General features: G+C 39.1%; 1 protein-coding gene across 1 annotated transcript in view; it reads left to right on the top strand.

Moving 5' to 3' along the window:
- The window catches only part of Zeb1 (zinc finger E-box binding homeobox 1), a gene marked incomplete at its 5' end in the record, with an annotated part of 54,290 nt that overhangs the window by 28,496 nt on the left and 12,365 nt on the right, over nt 1-13,429 (top strand). The window contains 3 exon segments of the mRNA NM_001281620.1: nt 5,654-5,815; nt 9,849-10,051; nt 11,918-12,023. Of these exon segments, the coding sequence (NP_001268549.1) occupies nt 5,654-5,815; nt 9,849-10,051; nt 11,918-12,023 (471 nt within the window).

Below are 13,429 nucleotides of genomic sequence, written 5' to 3'. Positions count from 1 at the left end.
CCTCAGCCCTTTATTCCACACACCCATATGCACCTGTAGCCACACCCAAAACGGTGCCTAGGTCTCTCCCTACACCCCAAATCTCATTTATTTGCATCAATATTGAAAAATCTGAAATCTCAATTACTTCTGATCAAAGCAATCCAGGTAAAGTGTACTTAACCTGTAACTCTAAAACAAGTATATTTCCAGAATTAGATCCAAAACTGGTCTGATTTTGTTTCTTTGTGATATCTTCATGACAAAGCAGTCAGTCCAATTTCTTTATAAAGCTACATTTTCAGAAGCACACTACTCATTTTTAAAAGGAAAATTCAAAATAAAATATAATCTGAACTCAGATCCTATTCATATTTTAGAAGCTAGAAGTGTGGATCTGTCTCAATGCCTCATTCTTCGCTTTGATTAGGAAAGGCAGGGTAAGGAATACTGGGGCCAGAAGCTCAGGGAGGTAGTGTGGGATGGGCAGGTAGACCCATTACTTGCCTTGATAGAAGTCTTTTGTGATACTGTCTATCTTTTATCTTGTCCTCCTTAACTGGTTAATAACTTTAGCATATGGGGCACTACAAAAAAACCTGGATGGTAATGTGATTTAAATATAACATAAAATTACAGGTTTTTATAATACATGTTTTCCATTCTCTACATATGATGAATATAATCTACAGATAATCCAAGAAACAAGTGTTTAAATGATACTTTGAACATATATTATGTTTTTATCAAAGTTAGGTAAGTGCAGACCTCATGAGTGCCTTGAGCCAGGTCATTAGTGCCCACGTGCTTTGAGTTATCCACAGGACAGAAAGAAGAAGACAGGAAATGAGCAGGGTCTTGGGTTCTCTACAACCTGGTTGATGGTCCTAAGTGTTGATGAGTAGAGTAAACATATCACAGCAAACAAGAATCAGCTTCTTTTTTCCTTTAAACACAGTGATTGCAGTGACCAAAATGAAATACAGTTACAGTAAACAAGGAAACTTGCTTTTGGATAACTAAAAGTACATATTCCTGAGACTTAAGACTATCCCACTGTAATGGATTCAGACCAAAGCTGAGAAGCAAAGGAGTGAGAGGGAACCTCCATCTAATCATCTCTCACAAATGTTGGCATCAGGCATTCTTCTGCAGTCTATAAGCCAGGCAGGGCCATTAGGATGTAAACCAAACCAACAATCTCTGTAAAGATGTGCTTTCCACAAAATGATGTGTGTGTATATACATACATACATACATACATACATACATACATACATACATACATAAAAACATAAACTCAGTCTTGGGTTAGATATTCCTAACATGTTATTTCAATTGTATTTTTTCTTAAAGCTTGGCAGTGGTAGTGCATGCCTTTAATTCTGAGTAGGAGGCAGAGGCAGGAAGATCTCTGTGAGTTCAAGACCAGCCTGGTTTACAAAGCTACACAGAGAAACCCTGTCTCAAAAATCCAAAACAAAAAAAAAAAAGAGTCTTCAGGGCAATCCATGGCATCTTATAAGTCATTTCTGGCTTGCAAGTAACCAAAACAGGTGTCATTCTTCTGTAAGCAGTATCACTACACAATCATCATTTCCTTCAAACAGAAAGTAAACTTTGAATTCCAAATAGTTAATTAATAATGAAGTATATGATGAGTTGGGCCAACTGCCTACTTTTTTTGTCCCTTACCTTGGCCATGTATAACTTGCATAAATAATGTATTCAGGTCTGCTTGTTATCAAATATTTGTCATGCTATCTTACAGATTATATAAGGTAATTATACTTGACATTTAGTATTAGTAAAATAGCAGTGTCATGAAATATTTAAAGCATTTGTTTTGAGTTCAAAAGTTATACTTGTAAACACAAAAGAGGGCGGCTTATTGTCTTTAATAACTTTGATGACTTACAGATACTGTATCACCAGAATTAAAGGACCATCCCCTATTCCAGACAAAATATCACCAAAAAACACACCCCTAGCTCTGGGCTCATAATGCTTTATCTCACAGCTTGCTCTTCACTATAAAAACGATTCTTTCAGTTTGCAGTACTAACACATCGATTTCTTCCATTCATAAAACCATGTGTAGAAAGCAGAGTATTGGCCACAGTGGCTACCAAAATGCCCTGCCCCTTCCCCTAATGAACTGTCCCTCTACAGCAGTGGTTCTCAACCTTCCTAATGCTGCGACCCTTTAATACAGTTCCTCATGGTGTGGTGACCCCTGCCCTTAAAATTATCACATTGCTACTTCATAATTGTGATTTTGCTACTGTTATGAATCATAATGTAAGTATTCTGTGTTTTCCCATGGTCTTAGGCGACCCCTGTGATAGGGTCATTTCTCCTCTCCACCCCCAAGGGGTCGTGACCCACACGTTGAGAACCACTGCCCTAGAGGCTCCTAAATGGACTTTGCTATCCCTTCCATCTAGTCTTCAGGGTTTCCCAGGAACACGAGGGGGATTCAGGAGCAAGTCAACTTACAATAAATTCTAGTAAGTGTGGCTCCTTAGAGAAGGATGGCAATGGAGACATGCTTTGAAGACATACTTCTTTAATCCCAGGGCTAGAGCTACATAGACAGTTCAGGGCCCACTAGGGCTGGCTATACAGTGAACACAAAGAAACTTTTCCTTCACTTTTGTTACATCCTTGACTAGGAGTAGCTACAGATAGAAGCACTGTGCAGAGTTCACTGCCATCCATTCAGAATGCCACCAGGACTTTTCTACAAGTGACTTCCTTTATCTGGTGATGCATTAGGAGAACTATTGGCCAAGCCTTGTCTTCAGACAGTAGGACATGCACCACAAACACTGTCTGAGAATTCATCTAAGCATCCTATTGGTGTTTATATAGGTAATAGTTCACACTGTCAGTTCCTCTAAGTATCCCATTGGTGTTTATGTAGGTAATAATTCACAAAACTTCACAAATGGAAGGTAAAGAATCTGCATAAGAGAACTTCATACTGAGAACTAACTCTTTGTTTTTGTGCTAAATATCTGATCTCTTTAATTTTTGCTGACAGTCCTATAATTCTGCACCTTGACAACCTGTGCTGCGTTGTCCCATCTAAAGGAAAACTGAATTATCACTGGATGCTGCATTTTCCCATTGTTCTAAGGGTTTTATACATAGTTATAGGAGATTTGCTTCACAGTTGACCTTTGCATCATGTGCACTTCCCAACACTTAAAATGGATGGATAAAATACAAATTGCTCGTGTCAGTCTGAAACCATGCATGGTAAATTCCTGGACACAGTTCAGTTTAATGCAAGCAACCCAGGGTGTGATAGAGACACCTAATATCAAGTCGTGTGTACTAGCAGGAATACTTTCCCATGGGACTTTTTAATTGCAGCAGCAAGAACAAGTTACAGCTTCAGAGTTGATCAGAACACAAATATGTTAGACATGCGTGAAAATACGTTTTAAAAACTTTATCCTGAGGGATAAATAACCATGTTAGTTTTGTGTTAAGAATCTTCTCTCTAATCTATGCTGGATAGTCCTGTAATTCTAGACAACCAACACTGTTTGGTCTCACTTAAGGGTAAACTAAAGGAAAATTGTTACTGTTGATGAGAATGAAAGAACTGGAATATTTTTAGTTACTTTGTATAACAGTTTAATTTTTTTGGTGTTTTTGAGTGTCCTGCTATATAGCTCTCTGGCCAGGTTTGAACTTAGAACCATCCTGAGATGCCTGGCCGAGTGCTAGCTTGACCTTGCTGCCTCTTTCCCTATCTGCCCGCTCTTCCATCCTTTCCTTCCTATTATTTTGGGGGGAATTGAAACAGGGTCTCACTTGAGGGCCCAGGCTGGCCTAGAACTCATGATGATCCACCTGTCTCAGCCTCCTGAGGGCTGGAATTACAGTTATGCACCACCACACCTGGTGATTTTATCTTAAAAAACAAAAAGTGCTGTGCTAACTGTGTTTCTGGTTCTGTTCATCACTAGATAACCTTATTCTCAAATAAGATGAAATAGTTGGGTTTTTTGTATTAACTCTATTAATTCTTTCTACAGCTTCAGGAGGGTACACTATCATAAGATGCATTTATTTGTCAGTTAATTATTTTAACATTTTATCACAAACTTACAACTGGATTTGCTTCCTAGATTCAAATCATTTACTCATTTTCTGTAATAGCAGGAAGATTTAACTAATTCCTATTCCTCAATGAGCTAACAGTGCCCAGCTAACTGTCATTTTGAACCTTTTCCCTCTCCTTTGACTTAGAAATGCCTTTTGGTTGGTAGAATTGAAATATGATTAATATCAGAATTTTGCCTGTACATTTTAATAATCCTGTGTCTTTCTGCATGTACTATACTTTGATCAGTACTTTATTTCACCAGTTTCTAGGGAATTTCTACCAAGGAGCCTAACTTAGCAAAGCCAGTCATCACCATCACACCAGACCAGACTGCACAGGCTGTCTTCCTGTAAGAAGAACAGGCCTTCAGTTTCTCAGCTCACATTATATAGAAACTTCAATAGGAAATGTATGAAAAGCAAATCATAAGTTAAAAGTATATAATAAATAGATTTTGTATACATTAGTTGGTAATGAAGTCAAGGTTAAGATTATATAAATGATTGATCTGCCTTCTATAAGTTAGGCAGACCTCTGTCTCCAGATGAGTTCAGATACTGAGTGTACTGTAAGAACATACCAGACCCTCCTGAAGTATAAGGTATAGACTGTGTGGTGTGGTTCTGAAAAGCAGGTACTATCTAAAAACTCAGTATTCCAGCAGGGATGTGTGTGTGTATGTGTGTGGTGTGTACACATGTGCGTGCGTGCACACACACATATATATATAGTTCTGTTACTAGCATGTGGAAAGTATTAACATTTTATAAAATAAAGAATTATAAATTGAAAAAATTTTCACAGCTATTTGAGAAAAATAGGTGTAGCTATCTCAGCAAATCTTAACTGTATATAATCTATAAAATCTAGCCCGAAGTCTATAAGGAAGTCTAATTTAGGAGACTTAACGAGACAATTTCCTCTAGAGCCAGTGGAGAAAACAGGGACTATGGAGCAGCAGTGCTAACTTAGAGGTCCCAGGGCATCCTAGCTTAACCATTCCAAAGGGAACATGGTCTGGTTCTCTTAAACCTTTGAACTCAAGAAGAAAATCCCTACCATAACACCATGATTAAACTAAATGCTCTTTGAGGCAGAAGCCATAGCTCTGTTTTGAAAAGCAGTTTTACCAATTTGATACCTTTGACTCATATTATATGTCTAACTACAGATGATTACTAAGTCAACTTTCTAGGTAATCACACAACTAAATTGAAAGGATGGTGTGTGCGAAAATGACTCAGAGTCAAGGTATAGCTTTAAATGTCATGATAGGTAACTAAGGAATGAACGTAGACAACTAAAGTGGGATGAGGTATGGCTCTGAAGCTTAAAGGGGACATTGAGAATCTCAGACACTTATAGCACTTGAACTCTATAATGCAAATACTTAATAGATTGCAAACATAAATAGAACACATTTTTAGCTTTCGGGTATATGCCCTGCAGTTTCAAGAAAGATCATATGTTCTGCAAGATAAATAAATTACTAGAAAAACTTTAAAACAATTTGGTGGTAAACTAGCTTTTTATAGAGAGTGTTTCTTTCAGTAAAAGATGATGAGTGTGACTCAGATGCAGAAAATGAGCAAAACCATGACCCTAATGTGGAAGAGTTCCTGCAACAGCAAGACACCGCCATCATTTACCCCGAGGCACCCGAGGAGGACCAGCGGCAGGGCACGCCAGAGGCCAGTGGTCAGGACGAAAACGGTGAGTACAGGTTAGCCCTCTCAAGTCAAAGGATTGTTACTTCTATTACTCGATTAGTGGAACATATTTCTACTAAGGGAAACGCACATGAGAACGAAAAACTGTAGGGACTCAAGAAGAGGCAGCACAGCACTAGTTGTTGACTGCTCTCGGACACACTGGGCACAGTCACACCAGGCATGGTCACACCAGCCACCTCTACAGCGCCTGCATCACTTCCCATTGAGATGGTAGCTGCTGACAGAAGTGAGGAGGAATTTGACCCATTCTAGCCTTTGAATTTTTTTGTTTGTTAATATTCTTTTATTCTTTTAGCACGTGAGATATGGTGGTCAGGTTGAGAGCATACAAACTTGGACACAGTAGTTTCTTTAGATGTGCTTTAGTCAGCTCAGTGTGAATTCTCAGTGAGTAAAGGAGAGTAAAAATACAATAAAAAAGTGTGCAGAACTCCTAATCAAAAATAGGCCCCAATTTCCCTTTTCAAGAATAATAATTAAATGCAAATCGCATGTGTTTCTATAGGTAATTTGGTGTCCTATTTGTACCAAGAACTAGGAAAGTTCTTGAAATTTTCAGGATTCATCAAGTGTTAATTCCTTAAACGCATCTTCAGTTTTCTGGGACTCTCCATTGAGTGAATAGATTTAACTTAATATTCAAACAATCAACTTGGAACTTTTTTGAGGAAATTGAGAAAAGATGGCATGAAAAAAGAAAACAGGGAGCCGAGATATAGCACACACAATTGGGATAGCCCTTGCCTAGCATGCACCAAGCCTTGAGCTCAATCCTTAGCTTGAAATAAACTGATTCCAGTTGGCACACACCTGGAATCCCCACACTTAGGAAATGGAGGCAGGGAGATCAGAAGTTCAGGGCTATCCTTAACCACAGAGTAAGCTGGAGACCAATCACCTGAGCTACATAAAATCTTATCTAAAAACAACAAAGATGGTATAGTCAAGCGTAAAGACTTGTATCTTTTGTTGAATCAGTAGTCAACTGTGTCTTTGCTAAATCAAGAATCGACTCTAAGAAAAGACAAGAACCAAGTGTAAACATAATTCTAGCACTAGGGAAGCTGAGCTGGGGGATCATGAGTTCAAAGCCACGTTGTGCTTCCTAGTAAGATCCTGTTTTGTGAGAAGTAAAGAGAAGAAACATGGTTCAGTTCAGAATGGACAGAATTTCCTGTAATGAAATCCATGATAAAGGAAGTAAGTGTAGGACATCCAAGGATTACTCCTCTAGCATGCTAAGCAGGTGGATTTGAAGAATGTAGATGCCAACTCAAGGGTCTCTGTGAGTCAGTTGACTAATTAGTGCTTTGTGCTCTGTTAGAGCACTGTTGTATTACTGGAAGACTACTGTTTCTACTTTCAAGTCCTGGCTATTTGTTTCTAATATGTTTTCATTTCACTCAAAGATGCAGGAAGTTAGAAATGAAAGAGAAATATAAGAGAAATGGAAAAAAGTTAAACATAATGAGTGTATGTAAAACTTTTATATAACAATTCCAAAAAAGTCTTGATGAAAGAAAAGTACAAACATACAGATTTATTCCATAAATTGACCCACTATGTTCAGGTTTATGAAGCTCTTGTTGCCAGTCAGTACAGTAAACCTGGTAAAGGGGGTAGGGGCTAACTGCTCTAAATTAGCAAAATATTTGACTTACAGAGTATGTATACAAACAACCACAGCCACTGTGCCATGAGAGCAATTGCCATGTCATACCAGAAGGCAGCATTTCACAGCACTCCTCCTATCCTTCACCTCTTACATTCTTCCCTTATTCTCCACATTGTTCTTGAACTTTGGGGAGATCAATATCAATGTTCTATTTAGGGCTGAGCATGCAACAATCAGTATTTCCAGCACTCTGACCAGTTGTGAGTCTCTACATTAACTGCTGCCCACAGCAGAAAGCAGCTTCTGCAGCAAAGGTTGAAAGCAGCATTAATGGATGGTATAAGAAGAAATATGCAGAAGGAAGCTTGTCAGCATGGCCATTTAGCAAGATAGTGGCAGTAGGTTCCCACCTAGTACCCATGACCTTCCCAACCAGGTTAGCAGTATTAGACATGAATTTGACCAGGTTAGCAGTATTAGTCATGATTTCCTTCCTGTGAAAAGGCCTCAAAAAACTATTGGTTATCCCCAAAGCAACCATGCTGCTATTTCTCCAGTGGGCATATTGTTCCTGGAAGTTCAGTTTTGTAATATGTAGGTTCTACCAGAGGTAAGCTGACTGACAGCTTTCTCTCCCTAGTGACTCTACATAGCACCTTCCAGCACTATAGAAACTAGGCAACAGGAAGATTCCCAGTAAGTTTAAGACTGGTTTCTCTATGTCCTGAAATCAAAGTGTGTGGTGTCTTACCCTCTAGTTCTGATGGGCAACAAGAGTAGTGGCAATAAACCTGTACTGAGGGGGGGCAGGGTCCTGACGTCTCCTGACCAACAGTGCATCAACATGTAGCACTATGGTTCATTTAATATCCAAGTCTTCTGAGAACGCATTATGTAGCTATGCAGGCTACCTCCATTCATGCTCCTTTTTAAAATTATGTTTGTATTAATTATCTTATAATGCAGTAGGGTTCCACAAGGCTTATTTTCATATATCCATAGTTTGATTAATCTACCCTAGCTCCTTCATTTTGTGATTCTTAAAACACATTCACATTTACTTTTTATTGTTTTTTGCTAGTGACAAAAAAGAATAAATCCATACCTCATGTTTAAGAGAATCCAATATATTAATTTATGAAGTAACTTGCTATTCAACTGTCATGAGAAGCCTGTCATTTCCCCAACTCACTCATTATACAAACTAATCATGAAGAAAGGCTATATCATGCATAGCTCTCTGGCCCCAGGGGAAGAGCAGTTTGGTTAATGGAACCATAGGACATTGCCATACAAGTGGACACCAAGAGCAGCAGCTCTTGCCTTTTCTACATAGAATCAGTCAGGTGCACTGGACATCCCGGCAACAGAGAGATCCCAAAATGCTGGTTTCCCATTGTCTGTGCAAACTATAACATGGTTTGCTCCCAGAGAAGAGTGTGCATTAGAATATCCCTAAGCAAACTCTCTGGGTCAGGTAAGTAGCCTTGCTAGCTAGCTGCTAAAGATGCCAGTGTGAACTTTGGAGCTCTGGTTATTTGATCTTTACTCACATATTTGTAGGTATTTCAACATACTTGGCTAGTCATTTAGAGTTCAGGTTTTCAATCTCTCATCTGCAGGCTTGTCTGTAAGTAAGACATTTAGTTTACATGGACTCAAACTCGAGTACAGCAATATGTGTGTATGATGAGACACCTGAAGAGTTTTATCACTCTAGCTTAGGTTTTAAAAGAATTTAAAGTTAAAGAAAGTAAAGTAAAATCTCACTATGAACTAATTTCTTTAAAAAATGAATAAAATATGGGGAACTACTCAGAGTAGTATTAGTTAGCAAAGTATCCCAATCTAGGATTCAGTTGTAGTGTTCCCACTAATTTTCTGAGTTCCCACATCCTTTATGGTCTGAGCTCAGTCACGTGACCACGCCTGACTACAAGGCACCTTGGAAACTGCACGACTTACTTATGGCAGCAACTTAGGTGTCATTTTCAAGTGAAAAAGAGTTAGTACTAAGTAAGCAATGGATTTGTCTTAAGCAGACTCTGTGCTATAGCTCCCATACTGTGTGTGTGTGTGTGTGTGTGTGTTTACCAATGTAACTCAATCCTAATTTTACTTGTGTTTCTTCAGTTAACCATACACACACACAAAAAGGGAAGACTTATGGTTCCAAGACAGGGGATTTGAAAGTTGTGGTTGAACACTGACTTAATCATTTGCTTGCTGTGTAACCTGCATTTATTGTCACTTTTTTTTCTTTCATAAATGGAAGTGACTGTCATTTGAGGGTTAATGTAAAGTGAGCGACACTGTCACTGTGTGTGGTCAGGGGATTCAGTGATAGCTGGCCATACTCCGTGGATGCTTTAAGTTATGGGGTCTCTTGCCTTCACAGGAGCAGCAGATGCATTTTCCCAATTGCTAACCTGCCCATATTGCGATAGAGGCTACAAGCGCTTTACCTCTTTGAAAGAGCACATTAAGTACCGCCATGAAAAGAACGAAGACAATTTCAGCTGCTCCCTGTGCAGTTACACCTTTGCATACAGAACCCAGCTTGAACGCCACATGACATCACATAAGTCAGGAAGAGAGCAAGTAAGTGAAAGAAGCAGGGGGCTGCCACCTTCCCACACTTGGGGGCTTTGGGAAAGGCTGGCCTTTGGGCACTTATAGATCATGCACGGAAGCTGTTTTGTGTGCAATCTTACAGACATGAGAGGGATGGTTAGTGAGTTTTCTCTTCAGGTAAGCCTTGCCATCCTATCTTGTTTTGCATAAACCATAACAAGTATCTTCAGAGTCTGAGAGACTCCAGGGTATATTCTATCAACTTATTTTTGCATAGAAAAAGAAATATTGGTCTCTAAACCACTTGGTCTCTAAACCAGATGGAGGGGAGGCTTCAATTCTTCATTTTCCTGGAGGAAGTGACTATACTAATATAAGGCACTATGGATTGTCTCAGTAGTAATGGAGCTGCTCCTCAATAAAGTTTGAGAATTTCCAGCCTGAAGACTCAACTCTGATGACTTAGTCTAAATCTGCCACCATGCACATTTTCTAGAAGTATAAACTGAATGTTTTAACTATAAGTTACATTTAAATTTCTGGCTTTATATTTAATATTAAAAGCAAAGGGGCTTTGGTAATTGTTCTTTTTACTCTGCTACCAACAAGCAAGCTAATACCTACTTGACTTTAGCATTACGAATCAAGTAACAATGTAGCAGGTTGTTGTGCATTGGTCTTGGTTTCAGCACATATCCAGCTCCTTATGTCACAGTATTATGAACATACACCTGCAGAATTTGTGAGAACTCTGTATAGGAGGCCTTATATAAGTCACTTGTCCCACAGAGAGTCTTCATGTGTTTGCTAAGTTGATGGATAGCCTCTATAAAAAAAAAAGTCAACAGGAGCCGGGCGGTGGTGGCGCACACCTTTAATCCCAGCACTCGGGAGGCAGAGGCAGGCGGATCTCTGTGAGTTCCAGGCCAGCCTGGTCTACAGAGTAAGTTCCAGAACAGGCTCCAAAGCAACACAGAGAAACCTTGTCTTGAAAAGAAATGTGGAAGGCGATGGAAGAAAGGGAATGAGCTGGCCAGGAAGGAGCTCCTAAGGAAATGACCATCTGCTCCTGGGTCTTGCTGAGGAGGCTTACCAGGGACAATGCCATAGAGTGCTCTCTGCCTTAGAGCCTGGTGCAGCCATGGCTTAGGGAAAGAGGAGTCCATGTGACTTTTGGAAGTAACAACTACCATCATCTTGGCCAAAGAACAGACAAACACCAAAGCCAAAGCAACATTATAAAAATAAACTCTTAAAACCTGCAGTGACCATGACAGCCACTTTTGTGAGGATTTTTCTGGAGGGTGTGAACTAATAGGAGGTGTAGTTGGGGTGGGAGGGACAGTGTGAAGAAGGATGGCTGAGAGGTCTTGGAAACTTCAGGAATGCTGGTCTTTCAGGCCTTTGAAAATCATACTGACTAAGGGATGAGCATTTCCATGTTTTACAAAGGTATGTGCTTGATACATAGTTCTATTTCTGTTATTTGTCAGACCCTATTCCAGGTGATAGAAACCCAAGAAGGAAGAGGACAAAGTCCTAACAGCATGGAGCACACACAACTGATTTAAAAAAACACATGAAAATGGAAAGTATTTTCAAAAGCATCAGATTAAGGCATATTTTGGAAACATCATACATATAAGAGCTATACCATCCTACTGAAATGGACCTGCATTCCATTCAGGTCCTTGTTCTATTGACAGATCTCTATATAGGCAGCTTGTCTGCTTTATCTTTAGAGTGTAGGCAAGACCACCCTAGATCCTACTAAAACATACGCTATTCTACTTTTGGTAAATACTCTTATTTGTGACTGCTACAACTTCAGGCCACTGAAATCATCAAACTCACCTGGAATGTGAGACATAAAACGCCAATTCTTTGTTGCAGAGACATGTGACGCAGTCTGGGGGCAACCGTAAATTCAAGTGCACTGAGTGTGGAAAAGCCTTCAAATATAAACACCACCTAAAAGAGCACTTACGAATTCACAGTGGTGAGTACGTGCTTTCTCCCTGAATCCTGTGCAACTATGACATCTGTGCTGATAAGTAAATCTGTCATAACAGGTTCCATTTGAATGATATTTCATTAGTGTCTAACCTCTAAAGTATATAATACAGCAAACTCCATTTTCCTGTATGAATACAGCATTTACATGAGAAAAGTAAAAAAGGAACCTAATAAAATCATGGAGAGGTGGTATAGACCCGAGGTAAAGCAACATGAGAGAGAGTTGAAACACAAATGAGAATTTAAAACAAAATGCATTCTCCAGAATCTTTACCTTTCTGTTCCACATCAGTTTTCCAGTGCTTTCTAGATTTAATAACAAAAGCTTATAAAGAAAATTTATCAGTCCCACATCACACTGTAAAATCTGTTCTTTTGATTAAATTCAGATATGTTTTTGATTTAAGTAATTTTAGTGACAAAACCATTAGCCAACAAATGTGAGAACATGGTGTTTAGTTTTATCGACCTCATGATGGTTAATTCACTGACAAATCTCCCAGGCAGTTGTGGGGTGGCTTTGTGAATGGCAGTAGTTTTGTGTCTTTTGGAATTGCATCTTTGGAACTTTTACTATATCAATCATGGAATTAACCCTCATTGGTAATTTATGTCAAGGGCATTCCTTGAAAATGGTCAAACCAAGATCCTTAAGGGGGAACTTTATTTATCTTCACATATTATATATTAATTTTTCTAGAACATATAGGGTATCTCTTACAGCCTGCACAATATGGCAGTATGATACAGTGTACTATTCCTTAGCCCCTGTGCTACTAAGTAGCACTCACTGGTAATATATAATCTACCTTCTTACTAGAGATGATTTGAAGTGTTAGCTAAACACATGAGGGTTTATAAATGTTGAAATTAGGTTTAAAGAACAAAAATAAGATAAAACTTGAACAAGATTTATGTTGTAGTTTTACATTAGCATTTATCATCTTTCTTAATGGAACAAAGTTGGGATGCATAGCTCATTCCAAAGATCAAAATGCTAGTCTGGAAACAAGACATTGAAATTAATGGAGAAATCCTGCTTAATGATCAAAACCCCATCACAGTCAGTGTCTTAGTCAGGGTTTCTATTCCTGTGAAGAGACTACAACTCTTACAAAGGGAGGGGTGGCTCACTTACAGTTTCAGAGGGTCAGTCTATTATCATCATTGCAGTTGAGCATGGTAGCATGCAGACAGACATGGTGTTAGAGAGGTAACTGAAAGTCCCACATCTTGCTGGCAACAGCAGGTTGACTGAGACACTGGACAGTATCCTAAGTATAGAAAATCTCAGAGCCCGCCCCACAGTGACACACTTCCTCCAACAATACCATCTCCATTCCAACAAAGCCACACTTCCTAATGGTGCCACACCCTATGAAATTATAG

This window comes from Mesocricetus auratus, unplaced genomic scaffold (assembly GCF_017639785.1).
Source record: "Mesocricetus auratus isolate SY011 unplaced genomic scaffold, BCM_Maur_2.0 Super-Scaffold_100013, whole genome shotgun sequence".
Taxonomy (NCBI): Eukaryota; Metazoa; Chordata; class Mammalia; order Rodentia; family Cricetidae; genus Mesocricetus; species Mesocricetus auratus.
The sequence above is the reverse complement of the archived record's forward strand: the minus strand, read 5'-3'. Positions and strand labels throughout refer to the sequence as shown.